This window comes from Gouania willdenowi, chromosome 7 (genome assembly GCF_900634775.1).
Source record: "Gouania willdenowi chromosome 7, fGouWil2.1, whole genome shotgun sequence".
Taxonomy (NCBI): domain Eukaryota; kingdom Metazoa; phylum Chordata; class Actinopteri; order Blenniiformes; family Gobiesocidae; genus Gouania; species Gouania willdenowi.
The window spans coordinates 15,512,972-15,527,599 of NC_041050.1; the positions used below are offsets into that span (position 1 = coordinate 15,512,972).

At 41.2% G+C, this 14,628-nt stretch overlaps 1 protein-coding gene across 1 annotated transcript in view; it reads right to left on the reverse strand.

Moving 5' to 3' along the window:
• Positions 1–7,230: 7,230 nt before the first annotated feature.
• LOC114467307 (extracellular matrix protein 2) overlaps positions 7,231–14,628 on the reverse strand; it is a 15,912-nt gene continuing 8,514 nt past the window's right edge. Inside the window, exons 9-10 of the mRNA XM_028453487.1 lie at positions 7,774–8,100; positions 7,231–7,641 (exon numbers count right to left, since the gene is read on the reverse strand). Of these exons, the coding sequence (XP_028309288.1) occupies positions 7,473–7,641; positions 7,774–8,100 (496 nt within the window). The 3' untranslated portion in view covers positions 7,231–7,472. The remainder of the gene's footprint in view (positions 7,642–7,773; positions 8,101–14,628) is intronic.

The window sequence follows — 14,628 nt, forward strand, 5'->3', positions numbered from 1 at the left end:
ATCTCTCTCTTGCTGTGGTTGAGTTGATTATGGCGTTGGTCTGTAGCTCGAGGGCTTGGCATCTAAATTAAAACTTTTTTTTTTTGCCCTCACTCAACGTGTCTGTAGACACCAGCAAACACACTTGCTAGCTCTTGCGTGGGCGCTGCAGTGCTTTGCATGTTGAATAAACTGCTTTTTTTTGAGTGAAAATTTTCACCATTTATTAAAAGCGGGCTTCATTCTTTTATCAACGAGGATGAATATATTAGAGCCAAAGTCGGAGTGGTTGCCATTTTTACATGCTGGGGTAAGCACATTCTCGTTCACCCAGAATAGTTGCCCTGTGACACGGGAATCTAAACCTCACACTCAGTTCTCTTGACTTCCCACCCCCTCACCTCTTTCATCACGCTATCCTATTTGATGAAAAAGTATAATTACTGTTTAGCTTCCTGTCGCTGTGTAAACTGGGCCTTTATTTTATCAGCCAGTGACCTCCACCTAACTCAATAACAAACACAGGAAGTTGCTCTCAGGGAACAGTCGCTGCATTAGCGAGGAAATGCTTGACACCCTTTATCAAAACTTATTTAGAAAAAAATTAGAGCTTAAAACATCTGTTGACGAGATGTTGCTTTTAGTGTTATACTGTACATGTACGTAGGTTAGGCTACACCAGTGCTTCTCAAAGTGTGTGGCGCGCCCCCTAGGGTGAGGAATGGAGATGTGACAGGTGTGGCGCGACAAACAGGAGGACATTTTCAATTTTATGCCAATCTCCTTAAAAACCTTTCTTTTTTTGACAATATAGATCATTAATATGGAAGCCCTAAAGGGCCACACTTTTATACATCTATTTCCTCCGTTTTCCCGTGAAAACGACTTCATTTTCCCGAGATTACGAGACTTTGTTTTCCCGTGATAACGAGTTAATTTAATTTGTTTTCCCGATATGACGGGATAACACATGAAACAATAGTGCAGTATAATAAACAGTGTTGGGAACGTTACTTTAAAAAAGTAATTCGTTATAGTTACTCACTACTTGATCCAAAAAGTAACTGCGTTAGTAATTAAATTACTCTATAATAAAAGTAACTCATTACCAAGGAAAGTTACTGTTAAAAAAAAAGTTGCCATATGTCAAATAATTCAGATTTTTTAGATGCGTGTGTCGTGAGGTTCTTCATTAAATTTGAGTTGTTTACAACGAATGTGGACAAAGTCTTCTCTCCTGGATATAATGAACACTTCACATGCACGTTCTTGCCTTTGACCTTAAAAATGCCACCTCAAAAATGTCAACTTTTGATCGGACTGCTCTACGCTCGCCATCTCTGCTGCTTCATCCAATCTGTAGAGTGTGTGTGTGTGTGTGTGTGTGCTGGCACATGTGTAAAAATACTGGCTCTGATTGGCTGCCATGAAACATGACACCGCCTTAGCCGATCATTATCGCTCACCTTGTTTTTAACCCACCTCCTCACTACAGCTGCTGTTTATTCAATCAATGCATGTAACGCACCACTTTTTAACGCTCAGTAATGTTAACGGCGTTGTAACGGCGTAAAAAGTCATTACGTAGATTACTCCGTTACTGAAAAAAAATTGTTATTTTAAACACTGATAATAAACCATTGCAGGAAACATCATTCAGTCTAACAATGCCAGAGGAGCAGGAGCACATAAATCATCGCATCAGGTTTCTTCAGGAAACGTCACTCTTCTTTGTAGATTTTTTTTATTGTACGTACCTCCTTTATCGTCTTCTTCGTGGATTCTTACAGGACTGCTTTCGTGTTATGTTGTGAGCTTTCATGTTGTGTTCTGGGGTTTGTATTTGTGTGTGCTCTCGATTTGTGTTGCGTTGTGGCGTTCGTCATTCTGTGTTGTGAGCTTTCAGGCTGAGTGTGTAAGACAATCTCAGTACGGAGGTAAACAAGACCCGATCGCGTGGTGCGCTGGGTCCTTGGCTCCTTGGGGGGGGGGCGATGGCTGCCTCTCGGCTTGGGATCTTGGGGGCGTTCGGGGGGCTGCTTGGCCGTGGGGTGGTCGCCGGGGGCCCTTAGGCTGCCTGCTCTTGCTGCTGGCCTGACTGCTTCTTCGGGCCCGGGGGCGGCTCTTGGGTTTTGCAGTGGCGGTTCTTGGAAATACATTTGTCATGGATGCACTGGCCTTGGGCTGTGGGATAACACTCATACTGGGCTCAACCTTAGACACGTTGTTCCCAAATACCTGTTTTATGTAACTTCCACTCACTTCCTCCTCTGTTCACAGCCACCACCATTATTCCTAAACCGCACACTGGTCACCAAACTGGCTTGACAACACAACAATAAGCACAATATACACAACCACAATTTCACATCGCATCACTTAAAACCTAACAACTATTCCCCACCCATTCTATATCCTATCTTGTATCCCTCTTCCCTGTTAACTTCCCCACCCCCCTCCAACCCCTCACCTTGGTGTAACACTGCCCTCTCTCTTTTACATCCTCCCTTTAATAAAGTATTTCTTACCCTTCCCTAGGGAGGGCTGGTGACGGTCACAATTATGCAATGAAATAAATAAATTTATTTAATTGCAATAATAAAATATGCATTGCTGTTAAAAGATTGCACTTCTTGTAGTGTTAACCTTCGACAGCATGTGCAGACAAGGTAAAAAAAAAAAAAAAAAAAAAAAAAACAAGACCCGATCGCAGTGCGAGGAGGGACCGTCTAGAAAGCGCAACGCCGAAAAGCTAATTTAAACAATAAAATGTATAACTTCAATGTGTTGGTTTTTCCCCCCCTCTGCAAATCATATGAAATGTTTAACAAGCCATCCCGATGATACTACAACAGCTATTAATGTAATAATACAATAAAAAAAAAAATAATAATGATTTTTCTTTATTTTAACAATAGGCAACTATATATTATTTTATATAGCTTCTACAAGAAATTTTAGATTTTCATCAATTTTGCAATATTTCTTTCAATAGCTTCTACAAAAAATACAAGAAAAACCTGAAAAGTTCCTATATACTAGTGACTGAGAAAAGAGTTCATGACATTTGGTGACTGTGGTCACTGAATGCATTTTGTGTGAAAGCAATGAAAAGTGATTCACAGTTTAGTCCACATGGACTTCTGTTTGCAGACTGCGTTGAGAGTTTTGAACCTGTGACTTCAGTTTCGACCAATGCTTGTTAGCAATCGAAAAAAAACTGTAACGCACTGATCAAATAATATTAAGATAAAGTATTTTGGCTTTAGGGTTAATTTGTTAAAAGAGGAAAAGTATAAGTTCCAACCAGTTACAGAAGGTTTATTGCAGTGTCACGTTTGGTGCTTTACGTCAGCTGTAAACATTAAAGGTAGGGTAGGCGATTCTCAAAAACTAGCATGATTTTGAATGTACCCCCCTCGCCCCTCCCCTTCGTGCTCCGTCTCACTCACATGCAGTGTCGGCGTCATGTGGGGGGGGGGGCATTTGTGGGCAGTGCCCCCCAGCTGACCTACCGGTCAAATAAGCTTAGTGTATTTTATCAAGAAATATAAATATCTTGTTAACTTTTGTTTTTATTTGGCAATTCATTATTGATGCAAAGACAACGGTGTCATTTTACTGCTCCATTCCAACAGAAAACAGCTCATTCGATGTGAATTAACAGAAAAGCTGTAGGACTCCTTTTTTAATCTAAAACCCATGAGTTTTTGACTTTTTGTTTTTGCTCACAAACGCCTACGGAAGAATTGCATCACAAACAGTACTGAATGCATATGTGGGACAGCTGCTTTGGAGGAAGCTCATTAAGGGCCTGTAGAGTGTTGAACCCCCACATTAAATTCCACAATGTCCGCAAAAGTTTTTTCACGGGCAGGATGTGTTCTTTCTTAAACCATTTTTCTTTTAGGCTTTGTGGGTGCAAATTAAAATAGCGTGTGCAATTCATCTGGTTTAATTCTATGGGACATACGCATAATAAATTGGTAAATAAAGTTTGCACCAATGTTCGCTGGACTTAAGCAAATGAAAAATAAATGTCCAGTAGCATCTCCTGTCCTTAGACCCACCTTTGGCAAGGAAAAACTCCAAAAACCCAGTGGGAAAATGAATTACACACTAACATGTCATGTCATGTACATCCATCATACTACCATTGAGGAGAGACACAGAAGACAGGTGGGTTTTACACCAAAGACTCAGTTCAGAGTGAGACTTTGGCTGCAGCAGCGGTTTTGGTAAAATCTGAGAAAAGACGCATACATTTGTACAAAAAAACTATTTCGTTAGCATTTATTTTTATTTGGTCCCGTCTAGAACTGTTAAATGTGAACATATTGAACCCCGTGACAGCGTAACAGTGTCAGTTTGGAGAGATTCTTTCTGAGTCTCTTTTGAAATATTATGAGCCATTTTCCCTCATCTCACATGGCTTAAAGTCCTTCCGGAGCTGAAAAAAAATACCTTTCTAATGAAAACAACATAGTGTATAAAACATAATAATTATTGTTATATAAAGATTTTTTTTTTTTAGATAATGTATTTGAAGGGCTACAAAAAATAACTTGAATTTGATAACATAATGTCAGTCAACACATGCTAATTGCTAATTTCTTGCCACACATAAAGCATGCATATTTAGCCGGCATATTGGCAGTTAAATGAATCTATCCCCACACAATTATAATGTATATTTACTTCCAGATTAGACTTTGGTTTAGTTATCTTATCAGGGATTTAAAACTTAAGGTTTACCACAAGTGCAGGGAAAGTTAATGGTCTGTAGATGTTTCAGGAGGTGAAGTAGGAAGTTATTACACAATGTGATTTATTTTAGGTTAACAAATCGTTATATCGTGATTTTATTTAATCATTAATACCGTCTGTAAGAAAATATTTATTTATTTCAATATTTTTGAAAGCTATAGGGAGCCATTGCAAAAGAGTCAAAGAGCCACATGAGGCTCCAGAGCTGCAGGTTGCAGACCTCTGTTCTAGTGCAATATAATGGTTCAACCTTATCGGGGCGCTGCACTTATTCCAGGTACAGAAGCGCGTAAGAGGAAAAGAACTTAAAAAGACGGGAGAGTGTGCGCAAGGCCAGATTTGAATGGGAACGCCCACATTTCAGGGCTGCTCCACCCACAGTGCATAACTGGGATCAAGGCGCACAGGGGGAGAATAGCACGCAGCCAAAAACAGCGCCGCTGCATGGCTTTCCTGACTTACGAGCATGGGAGAATAGAGCCCTATGAGAATATCAGTGATTGGCTTTTATGTGGTTTACAAAATGCAAATCTAAATGTTATGGTAGTTAACAAAACAACGCACAGTGTTATTCAGTTGTACAACTATCAGGTAACTGTTGCATTGTTGTACAAATAAACATACAGATCATCAATGTACTCTTAATTGCACTTATGACAATGAAAATCATGATGGAGATTTTTAATTACTTTCAATACCAAGGTCATTTTTAACTTAAGAAATATTTGGTCCAATCTACTTTTACTTGGAGTAGTTTTTGGTAAAGTGTATCTGTACTTTCACTGAAGTGAGGAAGTTGAGTACTTGGATGATGGTGGACAGATGAGTGATTGGAGAATACAGTATTAACTTCTCATAAGTGTGGGTATTCAAATATATTGAACCTCTGATAAAGTATTACAACCCACTGGCCTTATGTGAAAAATGTGTTGAGCTATTGTGAGTTTGACGCATGTTGACAGGTTTTAATCCCTCCCCCATCGCATGAGACGTGTGAAAAAGAGAACGTGTGGAACTTGGTTCTAGCACCAGCTCTTTCGCCGCAAAATATGGAACTGATGTATAAATCTAAATGTGCCATTCCTGAGACAGTAATGAGCTCTTTACAAAATGACTGTACAATTATGGAGAATAGAAATGGTTCCACAGGCACAAGAAAAAGCAAACATCCAACATGCCAACGCACGCCCAGGCAGAGCGGTATAAGAGGAAGATCTGTGGATGTCTGCCATGAATCCACCATACAGTAAATGCTCAACTCTGATATCCGTGTTCAACACAAACACTGATGTCTGGTGAAACCCAACTCCTCAGTCAGCTTCTCAACACTGCGAGTAAAATTCAACTCAAGAGTTTAGTTCTTTAAATGAAGTCATTGGTGTGATGGATGTAGTTTGTGACGCATCAGTGTGGCCACATTAAAGCCACTTCACTGCTGTCGCTCGCTTCAGCTTGTGTAAAATATTTTTGTGTTTCTGAGTAAACCTGCAAATGAAGGCAGGGTTTATTCTTCTGTGGCGTGTTGTATACTCATTGAACATGTCGCTTGGTGTGAAGACTAAAACACATCATGAAGTCTTTGTATTTCATATAAAGGTGAGGACAGAGGTTCTCGATAGTTTTACCAATACAAGTATGGTTAAGGCTCATGCTGACTCAATATGCAAATTCACATGTAATTCACAACACCACAGAGGTGTGTTTTACTTATTCTTTGCCGGATTGAATGGCTGAGAATGTTGAGGGAGAAAAATGTCACAGTAGTTGTAGGTTGAGATAAAAAAAAAAAATACAAATTAAAGCTGAGAAAGTAAAAGAGCTCCTGGTACTTTCTCTCTTTCTGCCTTTGAACCTTCGCCCCCTCTGCTTTCTCAATTCAAACCACATTTTTATCAGACTTTCCTTCAGCACCTGCCAGTCTCAGTTTTCACAGAGCAGCTCAGACCTGAGACAAACAATAGCTTCATTGTGTCCTAAAAGTCTTCGTGTCCCACTACCATGAACCAGTCTCACCTTTTCCTCATCCGCACCACAACTCGACCATATAAAGCATGGACCGGGTTCCCCCTCTTGTGCACAGACATTTGGACCCCAATTATTGTACACAATCCTGCTGTGACTGGCGTCACATCCACATATTTGGAGGCCTCTGGCTGGGGTCCTCTTTCACAAAGTGACCTGCAGTGTATGTTTATGTTGGAGCTCATCTGGTGATAGGAACCAGCATGTGTTTATACTTTTCCTCCAAATGGCCCCTTTTTGTTCATGCTGCGCCACCAGATTCTTTTTTTTTGTATTTTGTCAGTGGTTCATGACCCACTGGTATGTCAGTCACATCCAAACACTTGTGTTGCATTTTCACTTCCCCTCATCAAAAGGTTTGCCTTTGCAAACCCTGAAATTACCTCTGACGTAAACAGAAAATGTGCGTTAATCCTTTTCAGTCGTCAAATTCCCAAAGTATCAAATACCTCAACAAAAGGACAGAGTAACCCTTGTGTTTTAATTCCATTGCAAGATGAGATGCTTTTGTCTTCTTTCTCATATTTAATTTACTGAGGTAATGTCACACCTATTATTTTAATTAAAGATGATACATGAAGAAGCACTCTAATTTCAGGATAAATACAGAGATAACAAACTTACTTTCAAAATGTGTGTACCAGTATATTGTGAGTATGTTTATCAATATGTGCTTGTTTGTCCCACTCTGTGACATGTGGGTCTCACATGGACCCCTGCTGTGGATAGAGGACCAGTCCAGCTGTATCAGTGAGACAGGAGAAAGCTTTTGGAGGAATCTTTTCAACTTCCAGCAGATTGTTTTCCAGATGGACGGAAGCCAAGACGGAGCCAGAATTGTGAGGATGACACACCTCCCACTGCCTCAGCAGCCTGAAAGTACAGCACACATTTCAAGTAAGGCAGGATGAAAGGAAATGTTTCTTAAATTTAAGAAACAAAATGCTCCAGAACAATCAGCTTTGACACACTAATTTGATTCAGTTCTACCGCACGAATATCTACCTGATCTGGTTGTTGTCCAGTGTCAATTTCCTCAGGTTCTTAAACTGCCTGATGCATCGAGGAACTTCTACCAGGTAATTATTGTCCAACAGAAGCTCGTCCAGGGAGCGATAAATGCCAACAAACGACTTTTGTTCCACACCGTCGTTGCTAAGGGCATTGTGAGATAGTTGAAGGAACTGCAGGCCAGGTCTCAAGTGCCGGAATGACAAGGCAGGGATTCTACTGATCCTATTGTGGTCTAGGGCTAATCTTCTGAGTGGTCGAGGTAGATTTGTTGGGATGGAGGTAAACTGGTTGTAGGACAGGTCCAATGTTGCTAGAGTCCTGTTTGAACCAAAAGCAATAGTTACACACAGGCTTGTAAAAAAAGACAAAAACAGAATTTCTTATTAATTCTATTAAATTTGTTCTAGTTCGTTTATTACCTCCACAAAGGAAGGAACATCATCACCAGTTTGTTTGTTTGTTACTTTTGAAAACGGTTTTAGAAAGTATATTGGTCGTCATGTTTGTATATGTTTGTGTACATGGTAATGTCCTCAATTTTTGACGAATCCACTAACACACAGATGAGACCATACACTTTTGGTGAAGGTAGGTTCAAGATCAAGGTCACAAAAATATATCTCCCGTCAGACCTTTATCGATTCGTTGAAGATTTTGCAGGATGATATAAGAATATGACATGCAACATCTGACCAAACAAGATCCGGATCCGATCCAGATTGCTGACTCGGTGGTTTTGACAAATTTTGTTAGTGATGGAAACAGCTAAGAACGAAATTGGGCATTTTCAAAAGTCTGTGCTGCACGAGCGCTTTCATTTGTTTATTTGTCCTTTAGCAGGATGATGTCAAACATTTTAATCAAAGATAGACCTTACGCTATAGAAGATTCCATTTTTGAGGGGATCCGGTTCAATATATTGATTCTGGATCATTTTAAAAAATCGTAAAGTTCCTATCTCTCATCATTGATGACATTTCAAAAATGTTTATCTTAGTTCGTTACTGACTGATCTTTATGAAATTTGATTCAGTTATGTCAGGTTTGTTCCTTATTTACCCCATCAAGTTTAATCTGGATCAGATCCAGGTTGTGCATTTCGTCCCGATTTTTTTGAAACGACGGGAATGCCCATACATTTGGACCTACTGTATCTTTATTATCAGGTTCACTGATCTAGAATAGATGACTGCCACTATCTGGCAAAGAGAATATTTGGTGCTTGGCGGAGGTTTGCTCTTCTCCTACAAGGGGTCACTCATTCAAGAAGAGAGCGACACCAACATCACAGTATTTTGGTTTTTGTTGTTGTTTTTTCAGAGCAGTTTCCTTCCACAGTCAAAAAAACAAATTCAAGTTCAAAGTAATTTAAATTTGTCTCCAAATAAAAAAATAGTTGAAACGCTACGTTTTTGTGGATTACTTCAACATTGCGAGTCAGCAGCACAGTGGTTGTTTTCCATCTTATTACAATGAGTTGACTTAATGATGACTTTTTTTTTCTTTCTGGTATACGATGCACTGGCACGCCTTGGGATGTGGGATAAAACTCATACTGGGCTTAACCTTAGACACGTTAATCCCAAATACCAGCTTTAGGTATTACCATTCACTCATTCCCCCTGTTCACAGCCACCACCATTATAGCTAAGCTTCACACTTGTCACCATACTGGCTGGATTACACAACATAATAAGCACAATATATTCTACAACCTCACATCTCACCCTCACTGCAAAACAGTCTATTCTTCCCCACCTTTTCTATTTCCTGCCTTGAGTCTCTTCTCCCTGCTCCCTTTCCCCTCCCCCTCCACTTAGGTGTAACACTGCTCTCCCTTTTTATATCCTCCCTATAATAAAATATTTCTTACCCTTCCTTAGGGAGGGCTGGTGATGGTCACAATTAAGCAATAAAATAAATCAATGTATTTTATTGCAATAACAAAATATGCATTGCTGTCTCATAATGATTGCACTTCCTGTGGTGTTGACCTTTGACAGCATGTGCAGACAAGTAAAAAAAAAAAAAAAAAAAAAAATGATGACTTAATGGTCATGCAACTGAGAAAAAAATTTAATTTTAACATCTAAGTTTTAACAGTGTTCTATGTAGAGATGGTATGTGATGTAATTATACCCTTCCACTCTTTTTCCAAGACGTTTCCCAAAGCTCAAAGTTTACAGTAAATGGACTCCTGCATTGCACTACAGGAGAGAGAGTGAAAATCTGTGGGGTCAAAGGGGTAAAACACAAAACAATGAAGCCTAAAGGGTGTAGCATGAGACAGAAGTTGATTAGGGGTGCCAAAATACTTAATTTGCTGGAATTAGAATTAAATAGCTGCAGAGATAGGTGCAGATTTCTGGCGCACTATTGGGATATAATATCTTTGCTCACACAGCTGTGGTGAGTTTACAAACCAACTCGCAGCTTGAGAGAATACCTCTTTGTCCCCCTTGATAGTAACAGGTCAGCAGCCACACAGTGAAGTGAAAAAGATTAACTATTGAGAGGATATTTCATAAACTTTGGTAATTTCCATTGTGTGCGCAATTTACTTATGGTAAAGCCAAAATGTTTGGACACCCACATTTTTTTGAAAATCAAGATTAAATGTGAAATCCAGATCCGATCTGAGTGAAACTCAGTGGGGTGATTAAGGAACCAACCCAAGATAACAGATTCAAACTACATAAAGATAGGTCTGTTATAAACAGAGATATGATTTTTTGAAATTTCACCAATGATGAGAGATAGGGATTTTACACAATCAGTAAATTGATGTGGATCCTCGCCAAAGTTAAACTGAATCTTCCGTATTATAAGGTCATCTTTGTTTTGTTTTCTTTCAAATTCTGTTTAAGCACTTTTTACATAATCCTTCTAAGACAAAATACCAAAACAAAGAAACGCTGGTGATAAAATTACCTGCTTGGCAGAGCAGAGGTAAAAATAATCAAGTGGGATTAAATTTCATGAAATTGTTCATTTATCCGACCCACATCAGATCATTTTGAGTGAATTTTATGACTTTTAAACATAGTTCTATTTCATAATATTTCGTGAGATGTCTCACTATGGGATGCACTCTCATATGCAGGTCTCAGAAGCATTTTTCTCAATCTGCCAATTCTGATTGGCTGGTGAAACGTGTCTGTCCGCCAGGGACGCTCTCATCTCATATAAGAGGAGGAGGCGGACAGCATGTTGTCCCCTGCACAGGAAATAGTTTTTCTGGGACTGTCCCTGCACTCTGTGCCTTTCACCGCGCGCCTCTCAGCAGAGCAGGTGAAGACATTCAGAGCAAGGCTCGCGCTGTTTCAACCGGAAAATCTATTCAGTTCAGTTGATGGCGTCTGCCATCCTCGTGATCCGCCTTGGACGCTTCCACATGAGGGAATTCCAGCTGTGGGTGGCCTCACACGGGCTGAGCCCTGTGCGTCATTGCGCACGGAGTGTAGGTTACGCCAGAGTGTGGCGCGGCTCTGCCCCACTGGTGGACATCGGGTTTCCTGACGCACGGTGTACCCATAGGCACCATCACGTCCAGGAAGGTGGTCTCCACAGATGCCAGCCTGACGAGCTGGGGTGGGGTTCACGAGGGCCGGTCTGTGAGGGGCCGCTGGAATGCAGACTTTCAGCGCTCTCACATAAATTATTTGGAGTTCTCAGCAGTGTTCCTCTCGCTGAGGTGCTTTCTTCCGTCTCTCATGGGACATCATGTCCTGGTGTGGATGAAAAATACCACGACTATGGTGTACGTCAACCGCCCGAGCGGGTTGCATTTTGTCGGTTGCATATGCTGGCACGCAAACTAACACCGTGGAGCTGTTGTCTCCTCTCACGGGTGTCCAGAGCAAAGGCGCAGACCTGTTGTCCAGGAGCGTGCCGGTGCATGGGGAATGAATGTTACACCCAGAGGAGGTAGAACAGTTGTGGGCCTGTTATGGATGGGCCAATGGACTTGTTTGCCGCAGGGGAAAATGTGAAGTGCGCGGTGTTTTACTCCCTGCGCAGCACAGATGTGCTTCTTGGCATAGATGCACTAGCGCACGATTGGCCACGCGGGCTTCTTTACCCATTGTTGGCCCTGATACCCCCACTCTCTCCAGGGTGAGGGAACACGGCCATGCATGATCCTGGTGGTTCCGCGTTGCCCTGCTATGCACTGACTGGCGGAGATTTATCAGTTGCTGTGCGCTCATCCTTGGCAGCTCCCACTGCTCAGGAACCTGCTGTTGCAGACGAGGGGCTTGATTTGCCACCCGAACCCGGAGCGCCTGGTGCTGTGGTCCTGGCTCCTGAGTGGCTCAATCTGTCAGCCGTGGGATTCTCACAGTGTGATTTCCACTATACAGAGTTATCGAGCCCCCTCCACTAGATCTCTATGATTGCAAGTGGAGGGTATTTGAGGGTTGTCTCCAGAGTGCGAAAGTGTATTTTGCAGCAATCGCCACCTGTCATGTAGGGTTTGGAGGGAGCGCCCAGGCTTCTCCTCATGTCCAGACCACTGGTACCACTGTCGGATCTGGCGGTGATTCTGGAGGGACTTAAACGTCCTCTTTTCGAACCGCAGCGGGAAACAGGCCTGAAGTGTGCCTCTCTGAAGGCTGTTTTGTTACTGGCTCTGGCGTCAGCTAAGCGGGTCAGTGACATCCATGCGCTCTTTGCAAACGTCATGCACTCAGCTCTTCCCGTACGATGTGAGGATGATTTTGAAGCCCAACCCAACCTTTGTGCTGAAGGTGGTGGGCTCATGTTCTACCATTGACCTGTTGGCCTTTTCTGCCTCACCAGATAAGCATGTCTGCAATACGGGAGCTACCACATCCCATAGTGAGACATCTCACAAAATATTATGAAATAGAACTTTAGGTTATTTACACAACCCCGGTTCTATGAGTAATATGAGTGAGATGTCTGACCAGACAACCCTTCTTGCTTGGGTGAATGAGAAGAGGTGCTTATTTTGAATGATGTGTGCCTGTCCGCCTCCTCCTCTTATAGGAGATGGCAGTGTCCCTGGCGGACGAACACGATTGGTAGATTGAGAAAAATGCTTCTGAGGGCTGCAGATGAGAGTGCATCCCATAGTGAGACATCTCACTCATATTACTCATAGAACCAGGGTTATGTAAATGACCTAAAGATTTCTTCAGGCGAAGTTCTCCACTGACCCCTACACATTTGTGGGTCACCTGACAGAACACGCAAACTCCACCTCAGAATCAGCTTCTACTCAAAAATGTATAACCAGAAAATAATCACAAACTTAAAAACAAAAAAATCACTGAATTTAATACACACGTAACCACAAGCCATTATAAACTTCATTTTTAATCCAGGCTGTCATGATATTGCCTCCATAAGAGTGGTTTCTGCTACAAAAACCACAAATCAGATCAGCAACTTTCCTCCTCTGCATCACTTTACAGCAGCTGTTTGTTGCTGATTCATCTTTAAAATCTTTGCCAGGAAGCTTAGCATCATTCTATGGCTGCTTGGAGCTCCACGTGATATTAATGAGCACAGACTTCTCTCATCAGTCTTGCTTTCTGTCGCACTTAAACCCAGTGACACCCACACAAACACAGACAGGCTGCAAAACATAAAAAATAATCCATAAATGTGCCCATTCGGAGGTATATTAACACGATGCAATGAGAAGATCATGGGTTTAATTCAAAGTTATAAAATAAACCCATTTGGAGAGACACTGTCATGCATGTTTGATATGTTTGATATAGACTGTTGATGCTAAAACACACAGGTTTGTCTCACTGCTATCCCAGTTCAACACAAGCTCAGGTGCAGGATTTCATGTTCACACAGTCCCATCTGTGTCAAACACGCACTGCAAAAAGCAACAGCTTTACAGGTGACAAGAACACTTACACACATAGATCAAAATGTCTCAAACAAATAATAAGCAAGTGACAGCAAGACATGAAGCAGTGCACAAACAGCACTTCCTACTACCTTTGCTCTGAACATTTATAAATAAACTAAAATTGGACTGAATCTAAATTCAATACAAATTCTATTGTGACGTGCATTAAACTAATGTTGGAGGTGTTCTGCTTTAGCTCATGGGTAAAAACGTGTTATATGACTTGATTATAAAACGAAATGTATGCAGCCTAAGACAAAAACTGCTTTTGCTGCACATGGCGCATAATGATGAGAAACATAATAGGATTACTCAAGAGAACACACGTCTTTGATGAGATGATCCCCTAACCAGCACCTCCACGCAGACAGGCTCAACCCACAAAGATTCTGCACAGACCTCCCACCTCTCACTGCTCACATGGCACAAAACTAAGTCAATGTACCTGCTGTCACCTCTTTCAACATAAAACAAACCCAATGGGAGTTCGTGGTTTACCATTGTAAACTGATTTTGCAGGGAAATTTTTGTCATATTTTCTCATTTTTTTTCAATTGACAAAAAAACTGAACTAAAACTAATTTCCAAACAGACACTAAAACCTTTTTTTTTCCAACTTTTCAACCATTTCAAAAACATTTTTTTAGAGAAAAATATCCTCATAGAAGGAAATCAAAAAGAGCTCATTCTTCATCTTTTGGACTTCAGGAAGCTTCTACTTCATTAACCATTCCTTCATCTATCTTTCCCAAGCTCTTCTTCCTTCTTTGTCCATCCTCTCCTCCTTTGGAATGGATATTAAAAAAAAAAAAAAAAAACCTCAGTTGTTTGTGATCTCAGAGACCAAAATGATGTCAGATCTGAACTTGGATTCCACCACACGCCATCTTGATGTGTGGTGGAATTTTTTTTCGATGCCTCTGTCTCCAGCTGTCATCGTCCCTGTGGTCCAT